This window comes from Pholcus phalangioides, unplaced genomic scaffold (genome assembly GCF_987345545.1).
Source record: "Pholcus phalangioides strain wild (caught in Gottingen) unplaced genomic scaffold, Ppha-v1.0 ptg000018l_1, whole genome shotgun sequence".
NCBI lineage: Eukaryota > Metazoa > Arthropoda > Arachnida > Araneae > Pholcidae > Pholcus > Pholcus phalangioides.
In genome coordinates, this window is record NW_028301611.1 from 19,882,856 (window position 1) to 19,895,422 (window position 12,567).

General features: G+C 35.6%; 1 protein-coding gene across 1 annotated transcript in view; it reads left to right on the top strand.

Annotated features, from left to right (window-relative positions):
* LOC149072049 (adenylate cyclase type 10-like) overlaps positions 1 to 12,567 on the top strand; it is a 132,215-nt gene that overhangs the window by 8,962 nt on the left and 110,686 nt on the right. The window contains exons 4-6 of the mRNA XM_089247635.1: positions 2,587 to 2,730; positions 6,288 to 6,496; positions 11,791 to 11,830. Of these exons, the coding sequence (XP_089103761.1) occupies positions 2,587 to 2,730; positions 6,288 to 6,496; positions 11,791 to 11,830 (393 nt within the window). The remainder of the gene's footprint in view (positions 1 to 2,586; positions 2,731 to 6,287; positions 6,497 to 11,790; positions 11,831 to 12,567) is intronic.

Here is a 12,567-nt window from a genome sequence, read left to right on the forward strand (position 1 = left end):
TACAGAAGACTGGATGTTGTGAAGATATTTATTATTTGAGATGTTAAATTTTTAAGGAAGGAAAAAAAATATATATATAGCCCTCTGGTGGCTCGTCGTCCATGAGCTATTAGCTGATCGGTTTCACCGTCCATTGCACGGTTCCGTTCGGCATATATACGCTCTAGCGAAGGAAAATCTCTATCTCCTCTGTAGCTTAGTGGTCAGAGCACTCGTCCGGCAATCGAGGGACCCGGGTTCGACTCCCGGTAGAGGCAGAGATGAGTTTTTTCCTTCCTTAAAAATTTAACATCTCAAATAATAAATATCTTCACAACATCCAGTCTTCTGTATATCTTGTATTGACAAGTGGAGAGCGACATTCATGTCATATGACTATTCATTCTGTATTTTATGTTACAGAAACGTTATCTTCCTATATTTTTGTTTCCAGGCCCGATTCCCCCCCCCCCCAAAGTCCATTCTGGATCACTAATGTGAGAGGCATAAATGTGAGATTTATACCAACATCAAATTACTATTCAATTTCTACAAAAAACTTTGAAATAAAAGAAAAATAATATACAGCTGAGCAAGTCCAGTGTCCACTTTCACCAGATTTTAATCATTTTACCCGACCAAAATTCAAACTGTGAGGGTTGGAGTGCGTGTTTTTAGAATTTGGTCATGGGGTGGACGCATTTTAAAGGTTATAAGAGGAGTTTCTGGCTCATCTATAACATTTTGTATGTAATTTTTGAGAAAATAAAAAAATAAAAGTGTATTTGCATGGCCTATTTAGAATATATTTGATATGTCTTTCTCTCGATTAAACATTTCTGTACATTGTGTTACAATGATGCCCACTCTGTTATGGAAAGCATTTTTGCAGTTTACAGGCAAAAAAAGATAAGAACACTTCAAACTAAGATGTTAAATTATAAATTACCAACCCGTTGTCTGTCAGAAATAAAAAGTTTTGATTTTAAGTAACTAAATACCGTATATACTCGTGTATAAGCCGACTCGTATATAAGCCGACACCCCCCCCCACACTTCAGGACCATCAAAGCCACAATAAATTGAAAACCTGTGTATAAGCCGATCCTCCAAAAAATCCGTTCGTTTCAGAGAAACAAAATTCTTATATTTTTATGCAAAATCAACAGCTTACGGAAATTTACAATAGAAAATGATTCAAACTTTTTAATCCGTTTCTGCCATCTCCAAGTTCATCGTAATCCATCAGACAGATCATCATAGGGTGCGGCATCGCGGCATCTTCGTTTTTATCCTCATCTGGGCTGTCATCGCCATTGTCACTTTCAAAGAGGATAGATATCATCTTGAGTTCCGTCCATCGCATTGCTGATGCAACACTTTTTGAAGGATCGGCGGAAACAGAATTCCACGCTTCATGTACCCATTAGCACACTAGGCCAATGCCAGGTGTCTTCAAGGCACCACTTTTTGTAGTTTGTTTATCATTTGAACTCATTCATTTGATCCACAAATTCCTCAAATAGTCTTTGAGAGGTGTGTCGATGCTCACATCTAAAGGCTGTACAATCAACGTTAGCCACCACCAGCCAATGATGTTTTCGATTTCTTTACCTCGGCTTTGACATTATCAGTTCTGTGGGGTTTGAACATATCCCATACGAATAATGCCGGTTTCTCGGACACTGCTGCAAAAATGACTACTGATTGTGGGGGTCGATGTTTTCTCATCAAAAACTGACCCGAGTATAAGCCGACCCCCCCTCCCCACTTGAGGAACGAATTTTTCCACAAAAAAACTCGGCTTATACACAAGTATATACGGTATATGTAAAAAATAAACTTTTCCATGTGCTATTTCGAAAACACCATGAAAAACCATCAAAACGATAGGGGAAAAAAAGAAAAAAAAAATGTAACTGCTTTTTTTAGCATATATGTGTAAAAAATAAGCTAATTTCAATATTTTAAGAGGTAAAAACAGCAGAAATAATAATTTTTTAAAAGCGATATTTGTTTTTGTAACAGGATGAACAAAACCCATAATTTTCATTCATAAAACCCAAAAAAAATATATATATATATATTATTACAAAATAAAAGTGAAAATTATTTATGAAATATTAAGCTTCAAGTCATTGGCTATAATGTGAGATCAATTTTATTTTGAAAATTCAATTTTGAATTTTTCATTTCAAAAATATGGAATGTATACTTTTTTTGAGAATGACTCGTATACAGTAATTGTAGTATCCCCCCTGCATTAGCCGGCATGTTGTAAAACTCGAAAGACACCAGATTTTTGAATGTGGAGTTCTCTGGTCCGTTCCTGATGTGTCTGGAAAAGTGAGGCTTAATAAGGATTACAGATTGCGTTCAGCCAATTCAATGGATTTTTACAATAAAGGTATTTAAGAACTTTCTGGAATCTGGCTCGAACTTCCAGGCATGTCAGAAAATATAATCCTAGCATACTAGTCTCCCTCTCTTGTTCCCAGCATGATGGCTAATACTGTGTATAGGGGAAATATACTGTATATTTAATGCTATTCTTTTTTTTTTTGTTCAGTTTGTGTTCCTAAGTTTTTTTTTTCTCTCTCCCTGTAGATTTTACTCTTACTTTCATATGGCAAATACAAGAAGGGTCAAATATTGGAACATTGGCGAACAGTGCAGTCAACGCATGTTTATATGTGCAGAAATACTTTTCAAAGGCCAGTATAAACACGAATCAGTTGTATGGTCACTGTGGTGAGTGGTTTCATTTAATTCCATGTTCCTTTGCAAAATTTAAAAAAGAAAAAAAAAATCTGTTTCAACGGGCATTAATGTCGGAACCTTCTTTTTCCTGGTTGGCTTCATACTTATGAAATAAAGCAATACTGTGTGCCATACTGAATGAAGAATACACACCAACTTTGGTCATATCGCCATATGGCAATTTCCAACCAGTGGAGTTGGGTGGGAAATGTGGACTCCATCTATTGGTGGTCGCCTCAGGTTCGGTAGGTATAAAACTTGTTTATGATGTTCTTTGCCTGGATTTGAACTCGTGGATCTTGATGGTAACCTTCATAGTAGAAGACGAGCATCATACCACTGTACTATTCGGGCACAAGAATACACACTGGTACTTATTCGCATATCGACTCTTAAAACTGCCATGTAGATTTATCTTGTAGTGCCGCACACACTATATCAGGCTTGAGTTCAGGAACCTTTTAAGTGTGCCACAGAAGCTCAACTATAGATTTAAATGTGTCAAACATAAAAAAAATTGAAAAACAAAAAAAATTCAAAAATTATATCAGTGTTACTCAATCACTGGTTCGTGCACCAGTGGCAATCTGTTGGAATTTCCTGCTGGTCCGTGAAACATTTTGTCCATTCATAAGGCCGTTAAATAATTTGATATTTAATAAACATTATATTGTCTTCATATTGGTTTTTATTTATGTCCTTGCCATCAGAAGGTCGGAAAATTATTTCTTCCATTTATTTATTTTTTCCTGTTTTTCAAATATTTCTCCTATCACATTTTTTTTGTACCAATCTGCAAGTAATTTCTTTTATTAATTTATTTTTTGCTAGTCCACAGATCATTTCTCCCCTTCTGGAAAGAAATGTTTTGCTGGTTCGCAAAAATATCTCATTCATTTATTTTTTGCTGGTCTGCAAATTATCTCTCCTATACGGTACGTATTGTTTCCCGGCCAGTGGGTTATTTCAAATTACTTTTTCCTGGTCTTCAAACATTTCTCCTATTCTTTGTATTTATTTTTTGCTAGTTTGCAAGTTATTTCTCCTGTTTACTGCATTTATTTTTTGCTGGTCCATAAATTATTTCTCCTGGTTATGGTATGTAATTCTTGCTTGGTCTGCAAATTATTTCTCTCATTTACTTATTTTGCCAGTCCGTAAATTTTTTCTACCATTTACAGTGGAACTTCGGTTAACGAGCAAAAATTTTGAGTAAATTTTGACTCAGTTAATGAGCAATGATTCGCATTACAAGCAAAAATTTTGTGCTTTGTTAATTTCTTTTCACGTTATCACAACTGAGCTGATGATTTTTTGCTTTTGGCCACACATGGGTTATGTAATTGAGGATAATATTCTCCCTTAAAATATCCGGTAAGTGTGTCTCACTCGGAAAATTAACACACATGCGAGTGTGAATATTTACGACACGAAACTAGATGTAGCATTGTAGCTATGCGTACGTGCGCTTGAAGTTTTTTTTTTTTAATTCTGCTTGGAGAGGACTGTGGGTTGATTTGCATTATTGAATCTGACTGAAGGGCTAGCTCATGAACAGGAGCCACTACTTGTCGAAGAGATTGTGTGCTTGGGGAAGACTAGCACACATGGACTAGGTGTGCATGAGGAGGGCATTCAAGAACTAGAGGTGAAAAATGTCTAGGAGTTGACGGTAGATAAAGTGATGGATATCTTTTACACTCACTAGCAAGAGTTTATGAACGGCATATCATCTGAGGAAGAGAGGCGTAAGGAGATGTTCCTCACATAAAATGGGATTAGAGAGATGTGTGTAGAATGTGGGAATCTGTGCAAAAGAATGTGAATTTTCTTTCCGAACAACATCTTGATCTCCACTTGGTTATCCAAGCTTTCGTACTTCGTATGAACAGCAGAGAGTGACATCGTTTCTCTCTATAACCACACAATAATCCACTCTGTAGAAAAGAACCACACAAATAAAGCTGTAGAAATGTGCGAGCAATAAGCCTGTCCAACAAATATTGCAATTTTCCATTTTTTAGAAATCCTAAAAAGGAGGCAAAAGCAAGTGTCAGTAGATAAGGCTCTTTTTGAAAGTCAAATAGTCTGTAAATTGTCCTAAACGATAGTCCTCTTCTCTCTCGTCATTTAGAGTAAGTTAATAGTCAATCATGTTCGTAAACATTATCGTATTATATGTTTATTTATGGCGATATTTACATTATGTACATTTTATTGTATTATATATTATTATTCTGTTTAATTATTGATTGAATGCCGTTTTTGCTAGTCATTTTTATGTGAATGAATAATTGTGGAGCGAATTATCCAAATTTCTATTATTTCCTATGGGGAAGTTTGATTCAAATAATGAGCTATTCGGATAACAAGCACGTTGGTGGAACGAATTAAGCTTGTTAACCGAAGTTCCACTGTACTTTTTTTCTCTATCCACAAACTATTTTTCCTATTCAGTTTTGGTGGTCCTCAAATTATTTTTCCCATTTTTTTAGTTTTTCTGCTCTCAAATGCTCTTTTCCATTTACAGTGAAACCTCTCTTTCTCGAAAACTCTTATCTCGAAAACTAATAAAATCCTTGCATTTACTGTACTGAATCAGTGCATTTTCACCTCTCTGCTCAAAGTAATTTTCAAGAAAACTATTTTGAAGGCCTAGCCTAATGATAGTAAAAAGAAAACAGAAATTCCTTTTCTTTCATACTAATCTGGCTTTTCTCTGAAGATGAGATGAAAAAGAAACTGATAAGAAAGGATTATTTGATAAAACAGATATTTCCTTCATTCAAGATTTTTAAACATAGTTACAAAACATTTAAGGGCTAAGCAAGCTTGTGAGCCTACAAAACAATAACTGATACATATCTGTCGGCATAAATAATAACGAGAGAAAAAAACATATATAAATATATATAACACCAAGAAATAAGTGGCAACAGGAATGGCGTTGGTAGACAAAGCAATTTGGCATTTAGCACCGTATGGAGGATAAAAGATTACATTACAATATCAAACAGATAATTTAAATCTTCTTGAGTTAACAACCAAGATTTTAAATTGATAAAAAATAAATTTACATGAAGATTGTTCACTTATTAACTGAGGAAGTAAATTAAATATTTTGGGAGCTAAATAAAGGAAAAATTTTTGAAAACGAGTTTCATTTGGCCGTGGTACCTGTATAGTATGATGTCTAAATTGTATTCCAGATTTATGTAATTTCAGATTGAGATGGCCACTTCTTTTGCAAAACATTTTAAAACTTTTATGAACTTACAAATGTTGTAGGAGGAGTAGCTTTAATGATTGAAAAGTGGAAACGTATGCGTGAGTCTATTTTTACTCAGAATGATACAGTGGAAGGATTACTTCAGTATCAAAAAAATATATTTTAATGTAGGGAAAAAGTATCAAAAGCAATGACATCTATACAGACAAACATAATGTTAGAAGTTTGTTTTGAAAATTATTATTTTGCAGATATTACTGAAATAATTTTTAATTGAAATTTTCAAGATTTTTTCTCTTTCCCTGATATCTATTTTCAGGCATTGCGATGGGACCCATTAAGTTTGTTTTCCTTGGAAATCCCAGAAAGCGGATTTTTAATTATTTCACAGATGAAGTGCGGCATGAATCCTTTGAAGCCTATGATCGATGTGGTAATTTTGAAGTTTCCCTCACAAAATCTGTGGCAGAACATATTTCCGTTTCCAAAGAAAAATATATTTGGAATGAATGTGACAGATTCGTAAGGGTATGTACCACAAACAACTGCTATATTAAGAAGATGACAAAAAGTTTTCCAACTAAGGCTATTGAATTTATGTACATGTAATATTTGGGGAAAGGGCAAGTTAAAAAGTTGCGGTGTATAGCATTGTTTCCCAACCGTTTTGATGTGGACTGCCTGTCGTGCCCACCAATGCATATAGACATAAGATTAGCTAGACTTCTCATCCTATTGTCTGGTCTTCTCTTTTTTTTTTAAAAAAAAACACCCCTTCCCCCTATCCTGGTGATGAGGTGAATAACGAGCATGGTATCCATAACATGGCATATTATCTTCATACTCTGGGACACACTCTTTATTATGCACAAAGGGTGGAGAAAATTCAGATTCATGTTATTTGTGGCTTTATTTAAAACCGGAAATAAAGCACATTATATATTTCTTATTTTCCCTCTTATTTTTCGTGGTTAAATATGTAGTTGACAATACAGTGCATGATTTTATAATACATCCTTTTTTTAGCATTCATTTTTTAGTCAAATTTTATATTTCAGCTGGATAAAAAATACATAAACATTTTTCATCATGGGAATTAGTTAGAATTTCTTAAAGCCAAAACCATGGCTCCCGCCCCACATCCTGCTGCATGGCCATGAGGGTGGAATTTTTAGTGGGCCCTAACAGAAGAGGGAGAGGTACACCGGATCAGCCTTTGCAGGGGACACAAAAATTTTCTTTCTTAAAAATTTTTTAGTTACCACCCTTCAAAAAACGTTTAAAATAACACATAAAAGATATTTTTATCGGGCACAAAGCCCCTCTGCGTATGTCTCTGCACCATAAGGAAAATTTTCCACGAGCCCCTGTATAGTGAATTTATAATGGGTGGTCGGCTGAAGTTAGTTTTCTGTGGTTCTCAACTTTAAGGAACAAATGTGATTCCCCCATTAAAAAGTCTTGTCACAGAGAGCAACAGGCCTACAAACAGTACAGATATTCAATCATCACATTTCACTTTTGAAATATAGATGGCAACACTGAAAAATCAGACTCAACACTGGATATGAACTCAGACTGTTAGGTGCACACACTTACACTTCTGGCACAATTCACTAGGTAGTAGATTGCCCATGGCGATCTAAGACCTGAGTTGTGCTCAGTTTGAAAGAAAAAAAATACTTTATAAGTTTTTTTAAGAGAAAAAAAAATTAGAATTGTTCCGGGCCCCAAGCTAGAGTCCTGTCAGCCACACCCTTGTGCAGGCCGTGGCCAAAACACTGAGAAAAAAATCATAACTGGAGGAGCCAAAGCTATGAATTATACAAATACAAATACAAATACAACGCCGCAACAGGCAAATTGCCCAACGAGGTGGCTGACTTAAGAACATCATGGATCCCCGAGCCCCTACCTACTACTGCTACACCACACATGCACCCCCCCCCCCGGAACCCCCCAACGAATCGGTACATGCGGGAATGTGCGTGTACGTGTAGTGCAACCTGACGTAAAGTTTTTGTTTCTGTGTAATGCTTGTTATGTGTAGTGCTGTCATCTGCCCCCAGTTTTACTATGAGTGAAGTGTTATGATTGAATGATTTATCGTTGTAGGACTGTTGCTCTCTGTGGCGAGACTTTTTAACGGGGAGATCGGCTCGCATTTGCGCCTTGAAGTTGGGAACCACAGAAAACCAACTTCAGCCGACCACCACTGTGGGGTTCGAACCCGGATCCTCGCATCACGAGTCCGGCATTATAACCACTCGACCACCACAGCGGCAAATCTGTATATAAGTGCTGAAAAAAGTTTTTTGAAAGAAAGTGAATAGTATAACAGATCAGTATATATATATATATATATGTATATTATATATATATATATATATAGAATTGTTCAAAAATCTTTTGCTGAAGATAAAAGTCAAAACCGGCAGTAGAGAGCAAAGGAAAAGGAATTGCTTAATTTTACGATCAATGAAAGAAATTAAAAGTCCTTATAGAGAAATGTTCTCACAACTACTGCGGACGTCCTGTAATAAAAGTCAGTTTCTACGTCGCCCCCCCCCCCCCCCAATGGAATCTGAAATGTATTGTTTTTATAATTTGCATATCGTAAAAATTCAAGTAGTAAATTATATGAAATTTCACAGCACTAAGTACGGGGTGATTATAAAAAAACTATCCCGACATATGGGCCCCTAACTATCATACCATTCACAGAAACTGAATGAAATTTTGGCATAAGGTATTTTGAAGTATGCGCTCAAGAATGATATGGAAAACAACAGTGTCACTCTAACAGTTACGGTTACAGTGAGAAAATTTCGAAAATATCAAATGGCAACACCAAGTTTTTTGCATTGGAATGCGATCTCCATACTGAAAAACACTAAATAGCGTTGGAATGGCACCTGTAGCACGAAAATCCCCGGAGCTAGGCAAGAAAAAAGTATAAAGGACTTTGCCGTGCACCAGAGCATTAATGTTCGTTTCATTCGTGACACCGTTTCTTCGGCTGAGATCCCAGCCTGATTAGTCCTCCACAAGGTCATGTGGAAAATTTGTGAAACACACTAAAATGCTTTATTTTATGCTGCTTCTCTGTCCTTATTGGTTGTCCTCACTTTTAGCCTATCTACCGCCGGTGATTTTCATGCTACAGTTGTCGTTTGAATGCTATTCAGGGTTTTTCACAATGGAGATCACATTCCAATACAAAAAACTTGGTGTTGCCATTTGATATTTTCGAAATTTTCTCACTGTAACCGTAACTGTTAGAGTGACACTTGTTTTTCATATCATTCTTGAGCGCATACATCAAAATACCTTATGCCAAAATTTCATTCAGTTTCTGTGAATGGTATGATAGTTAGGGGCCCATATGTCGGGATAGTTTTTTTTATAATCACCCTGTATGTGATGCATGCAATGCTAGAGAGTGAAAATGATCCAACGGACTCTTAAAAAAGTACTCACTATTAGTCCTCTAATGAAAGTCAGTTTTTACGTCGCCCCCCAATGGAATCTGAAATGTATTGTTTTTATAATTTGCATACCGTAAAAATTCAAGTAGTAAATTATATGAAATTTCACAGCAATAAGTATGTGATGCATGCAATGCTAGAGAGTGAAAATGATCCAAGGGACTCCTAAAAAAGTACTCACTAGTACTACTACTTTACCACAAACCAACTCTGGCTATATCGCTATATTGCAATTTTTTGCCATTAAAAGGGTGGGTTTGAAGTGAAGGCGCCAACTATCGGTCGCCTCAAGCTTGTTAGGAAAATATCTTATCTATAATCTTCCCCTGGTTCGAACTTGGGACCTGACAACAACCTACAACTACTTTACCTCTCAGCAACTCCTGTCATATCACGAAACAGCAAGTTGTTGGCTGATCGACTACTGATCAAGTAAATTGTTTGATTGTTTTTCCTGGTTCAGGAATGAAGGTGCCATTTATAGTTGGTCACATCAAGTTTGGTAGGGAAAGAACTTGTTATATCTATGTTCTTCCCCGGGATCGAACCCGCAGACATGACAGTACAAAGTATTCACAGACTATAGGGTAAAAACACTACAGGGTGTTTCTAAAAGAATCACCCGATTTGAAATGCATATATTACGAAAAATATTGAACATAGACACTTAAGATTAATTTTATATTGCATGGCTAATCAAAGTTTTTTTACAAATCAAATTAAAGGTGCTCAATATCTCCACCTTGGGATACACAGTATATGACTATACAGTAGTCAAATTTGTCCCAAACTTTTGCGAGCATGTTTGCATCCACTGCGAGTGGATTTCTGTGGACTATGTGCGAAACTCTATCAGATGCTCTCAACATTTTCGTCAGACATGCGGGGATGGCCAGGGGATTTCCCTTTACACAGGCAACATGTATCTCGGAATTGTTTATATCATCACCTAATGCTCTGAGCAGTAGGAAGTTCAACACCAGGGTATTGTAGACGAAAAGCACAATGAACAGTTGTTACCGACTTAGACTTCACGAAGCTCAGAACGCAAAACGATTTCTGTTGTGTAGTTGCCATCTTGACAAACACTGCAGTGGTGGCTGAAGAAAGAGTGATAGCGCTACCTGTCTGCAACTGCGTAAAACTTAAGAGAATTTGTTCTTTCTACCTATACATTATTCGATTAAAAACTGAATAATTATGATTTTTTTAAATTGGATGATTCTTTTTGAAATACCCTGTAGTATCTAGAATTTATGTTGGCTTAGAACCAGTTACTGGTTTGAATACTATTAAATTGCTCTGGTTAGGGTAAAAGCATGCTGTATATGGAAAAATAATCCGTATGAAGCAGGAAATTATTTAATAGCATGTTAAGTTTTCATTATTCCCATGATATTGACATTTTAAACATTGTATGTAACCAATGGATGTATTTTTTTTTATTATTGAAATATAGTGTGTGAGGTCTTCACCAATATTGAACGAAGGTTTTTGATGTTACAGTTTCTTTAAACTAGGGGTTCATGTAATCCTTTGTACCAATAAGATGGCAGCCCTGGTTAAGAACCATTGCTTTAAAACCAGGGATGCACAACCTTTTCATTCCGTGAGCCAGATTTGAAGTAATTCTGCCACTTGTGAGCCAAAAACTTTTTATATGCTGTGAACATATGACCGGTATTTTATGACATGCCTGTATTTTTTGGCCATCCCAACATTTTTATGAAATTTTAAATCAAGGATAAAGATTTTTTATGACATAAATTAATGCCTTAGAAATTTTTCGATTGTGATGGGCAACTTTGCTTGCCTTTTGAGATTTTTTTGGCTTAAATTGTCATCATTTACTTGCCTTTTATAAATTTTTTTGGTGGAAATTGACACCTTTACTTGCCTTTTGTCATTTTTTCAATTAATTGTGATATTCCTTATGGATCCTGATTTCCCATATTTTTATGAAGGAAATATGGTCAGCTTGGGCATTTATTGTGTTGTGTCTATTGATACTTTTCTACTGGAACACCTTTCATGGATAGGGTGGAATGTCTTGGCGAGCTGGAGGTTGTGCACCTGTACTTTAAACTATGGTGAAACAGTCGAAAGCTATTACACACCAAAAACTTGTCAACCCTAATTTATTTTCCTACCCACCATAGAAATGTCAATTTATTTTGCGGCTATTCTGTATAATTAGCATTTTCCTTAGATTCATAGTGTCATTGATTTGGTAGTATATTCCAAGTCCTGTACTGTATATTTCCTTTGAAATTATTTTTAAAAAAAACACTCTTCTCTTGATTCTAATTGCTGTTTTTTTTTTTTCAATTGCAGATAAGACCTAAGGAGGATACTGTTTTGCATAATTTTTACTGTGAGCAAAAAATATTTATTGATTCCTTTTCTGAATGCCCGTAATGTTATATGTGTGTCTTTCATTTGAGACGGAAATTTTCAAATAATAAATGAATAGATTTTTTTTTAGTCATATTTTTTTAGCAATATGCCTATTTTCTTAAATTTTTATTTTCATCATTCGTTCAGGCTGGACTATATGCACTAAAGAGTGGCCAAAATTTGCATTTAAACATGCTAAGATATGCTGTGAAATAAAAAATATATGCAAAAAATGAAAACAAATCCATTGTTTGGAAGCACAGAGAATCTTTCCAATGAAATTTGGCATTTTTAACCTTAAAAAATGTTTCAAAATCACAGAAATTAATAAAAAAACATTTAAAGATTTTTTTTTAATTTTTGATCATCTTGAGAGCGGGCTGTATGGACTCCATATCCCTCCCCACACTTATGTCTTTTAAAATAGAGTATTAGGATTTTACAAGATGCTTGGGGGGGGGGGGATTATGATGAGAAAAAGATTGGAACCACTAATTGAAATTGATTAATATAGCATATGAGCATTTTCATTTTAAAAGTTTTGATTTTTTTACAAAGGTATTTAAGTATTTAAAAATATTTTTCAATGACTTGAGGGGCGTGAACCCATTGTGCTAACCCCACCCAGGCCCGTCATTTAGGGGGGGCAGGGGGGGACCATTGGTCAGTGACCGTTGCCCCACCCCCTCCCCCACCCGGCTTTTGAAATACACT